The sequence below is a fragment of the Chelonia mydas genome, chromosome 9 (genome assembly GCF_015237465.2).
Source record: "Chelonia mydas isolate rCheMyd1 chromosome 9, rCheMyd1.pri.v2, whole genome shotgun sequence".
Taxonomy (NCBI): domain Eukaryota; kingdom Metazoa; phylum Chordata; order Testudines; family Cheloniidae; genus Chelonia; species Chelonia mydas.
Window position 1 is genome coordinate 42,025,024 of NC_057855.1, and position 3,601 is coordinate 42,028,624.

Sequence of the window (3,601 nt, forward strand, 5' to 3'; positions counted from 1 at the left end):
GTTTCTATTAGCATACCCCAGCAGTGTAGCTCTTTGGTGGGGAAAAGGTGCCCACAATCCTGCTCCACAGTGAGTGATTGTAAAGCAAGGAAGGGGCATGCCCGAGACATGCTAGTTCAGAGCAACCTCAACCCACAAAGTTCATAGGGAGTTCTGGATGCAAATATAGGGTCAGATTATGCAACCCTCATTCATGCTGAGAAGTACTTTACACATTGAGGAGTTCCACTTAAGTCAATGTGAGTAAAGCAGGCAGACCTACATTTGTGCCTGCGATGTGGATAGGCAGAGGATCTCTGGCTCCGGGGCAGTCAGTCTGGAACCTTTGCTGACACTAAACCCACACATACGCTTTTCAAGAAAACAGGAGACACCACTCATGGTTGGGATTTGTGTTACCATTTATAGGAAATAGTTTCAATTCTTATTTTTTACAAACACCAAGACAAAACAAGATGCAAAAGGAACAATTAAGGAGGTGGTTCTTAGTACAGGTTTCACTGTTTTTATATTTTCAAATAAAAAATTCCACCTATATTAACTGAGCCCCCACAGTTCCTATTGAAGTAGCTCTCCAGTAGGCAACACTTTCAGGTAACCATTTGGTTTTCAAATACAGTTTTCTTTGACTGTTAGTTAGAACTACTTTTATTTGGCAATTGATTTTTGCTGGTCCTTTGGATGGTGGCTTAAGAGACAGAGTTCAGTGAGCATCAGATGAAAACAATCTTCAAAATTAGCTAGAAGTGGTCACTTTTCAAAAGCTTTCCCCTTCTGCTCCCAGAATGTTGAGACGCACAGCACTTTGATTAACTACTGTTGGTTGTTATCTCGGTCTCCTGAGGTGGGGATTTCAAAAACTCCTTAAGGACAAAATAATAGCAAATTGCATCCAGGCAGCAGTTGAGGTTAGCCCAGCAGAGGCTGATCTGAACAAGAGAGCGTATGATTTGCTGAAGACTGTTCTTGATGACCTCTTTTTTTACCAAATAATACAAGAACAACATCACATGGAAAGGGGTGAAACAGACAACAAATGTGACTAGGTTTGCCATGACTATCTTCACTGATTTACTTGTGTCAGTAAGGGGATCGTCTGGCCTTCTGCTCTGTTTCAAGCATATGATGATCTGAACTGTGCAGAAGATCATTGCTATCATGCTGCCAAAAAACGCAGTCTCCAAGACGATAGGCACAGCTGGGTTTCCCCATGTTTTATTAGAGAAGCCATAGAAGCACATAGTGTGTGTGCTATCATGGAATTGGTAAGTAAAAGAAGTTCCGGCCCAGACACCCATGCAGACGATGGAACAGACCATAGCAGCTTTCCTGGTGGATCTCAGGGAAATGGCTAAGAATGGATGTCGGATGGCGATATATCTGTCCACACATATACATGCAGAGATGAGAATGCTCCCATACATGTTCACAAAGTAGAGGCTTTCCAGGAATGAGCAGAATGCAGACCCCAAGTTCCATTTGTTCTGGGAGCCATAGGAAATGATTTTAAAAGGAAGGGTAAACAGCAGTAAGATATCCAGAGTAATAAGTGACACCAGGTAGATTGTTGATTCTGTCAGCTTCCTGATCTTACAAAAGACAAACCACAAAGCCATCACATTGAACAGCAATCCCAGGACAAATGTGGGAATGTACACGGTTATCTGGAACAGCTGCACATAAGTTTCGATGGAGCTATTCGCCATATCTCCAGTGTTACTGAAAAATAAGGAATCATACTTATGTTCACATTGAAGAAGTCAGAATATAGATTTTAGAGCCTGATCGAAAGCCACTAGAGGTCAGTGGAAAGACTCCCTTAATGAACATCATTTTGTTTTAAATATGGGGACCACTAGATCCCACTGGTCCCACTTAAACATGCATAGACCTTATACTGTCTCCCTGCACAGAGGGGAATTTCACCCAAGCCGCTTAAAGACACTATCCATTATTAACCATTGTTTTGCAGAAGACCTGTTGGGCTAGCTTTTCAAAAGAACGCTGTATATAAGGGAATATTAGGTTGTGAGCTCTTTTGAAAAACCGGTCCATAGACTCTGTGGAAAATGGAGCTGGGTAAAATAGATGATAGAATTTTTATGACATTCTTCAACAGTTGGTTTGTCTCATTTTCACATCCTTGAAATATTTTGAGACAATTTGATGATCTCCCATTATGTATTTTATTGACTGCATATTGGCTTTTGTGCTAGCAGGTTGATTTAATTGAAATGTAAGATCATCATGGGATAGCTTGTGGTACCCTCTCTCACACTGAGAAGTCCTTTACTGTGCTATTGAATACTTGAGAAGTAAATTACTAGTTTGTGTGAATAAGGGTATCACAAGCCAGTCCTATGCAATATTCAATACTGCTTCCAAGTGAAAAATGTCCGTAGTCATTATTACTTAGTTTCTTCAAGGCAGGCACTTGAATCTATTTAGTACTTGCAAGAAACTTTACATTGGGATTCTCAGAGATGAAAAGCATTAGCTAATGAACATTGATGGAGCCATTTACCCAGCTGACTCTACAACTAATGAATATTTTTCATTAGATATAGTGTATGGGAAATCCTGGATTCTATGTCCATGTCTATCCTAAATAAGATTCTTGTTGCTACCCTAGATCTACCCAGAGAAAATCCTGCTATTTTAGGAAGGGATTTTACACCAAAATCTGTTATATGTTTCCACACAAAGAAAATATGTTAAAATAAATGGCACAAGAACAACTCCATTCATTCCTGAAAAGATACCCCTTTGCACTATGATCAAAGCAAAAATAGCTGCGGTCTATCTAATTTACAGATGTAGTAGCAGAAACATTATTAGACATAAAAACAGTTGTTACAATAAGCTTAGGGTATAATATACTGCATTCTATCACCTTACCTCTTAGTGACCTCTCAAAGAGGTCATTAGCTTGTCTCCTTTGAACTTGTAGATTTCTCTCTGGTTTAAGCAGGGGGTGTTAACTGCATACAGAATAACTTCCAGTCTGCAAACCAGAGGAACCTGTGTTCTGCTTTTCCGCTTCTGACTATGTATTTCCGTTAAATACTGCTTTTAGTAATAGCCTTTTACCTACACACATGAACACATACACACACTCACGTATAAACTGAAAAAGTTAACTCCTTTATGCTTGCTGGGTTAGCTTCTCTGCGAGTCTCTTAAGGTAATTGAGATTCCACTGTTATTGGGGGAAATCCTGGCCCCACTGAAATAGATAGCAAAATGCCCATTTTCTTTAATATGGCCTGGATTTCAACATTATGTTTGTAATCTGTCTGTATAGAGTGGCATATCATAATGTGCTTGAAGTTAATGATCAGAGATTCCCAAAGCAGACTACGAAGATGATCATAAAAATGACATTTTAAACAAGTAGGATATTCATAGAAATCTTGAACATCTATTACATGCATTTATTTCTAAGTGGAAAATTTGGCATTTCTGAATGACTATTATTAAAGCCATTTATAAAGCACACTCATGAGTTACAGGAAGTTTGTTCATAAATGAAGAGTCATTTGTTGGTTTTGGTTCCACAGATGAATAGCTTATTTTCTATCCGCTCACCTTTTAAGTGTGT

At 39.1% G+C, this 3,601-nt stretch overlaps 1 protein-coding gene across 1 annotated transcript; it reads right to left on the reverse strand.

The window, feature by feature from the left end:
* Positions 1 to 295: 295 nt before the first annotated feature.
* LOC122461666 (G-protein coupled receptor 55-like) lies at positions 296 to 3,370 on the reverse strand. Its single transcript, XM_043522391.1, has 2 exons — positions 2,899 to 3,370; positions 296 to 1,719 (listed from the first exon to the last, which is right to left on the reverse strand). Exon 2 carries the CDS (start codon positions 1,704 to 1,706, stop codon positions 810 to 812), a length of 897 nt encoding a protein of 298 aa, XP_043378326.1. The 5' UTR covers positions 1,707 to 1,719; positions 2,899 to 3,370; the 3' UTR covers positions 296 to 809.
* Between the last annotated feature and the right edge of the window lie 231 nt (positions 3,371 to 3,601).

What these genes read in the sequence shown, in the direction of transcription:
- LOC122461666 (XM_043522391.1), bottom strand. Translation starts at nt 1,706, where the DNA reads ATGGCGAATAGCTCCATCGAAACTTATGTGCAGCTGTTCCAGATAACC.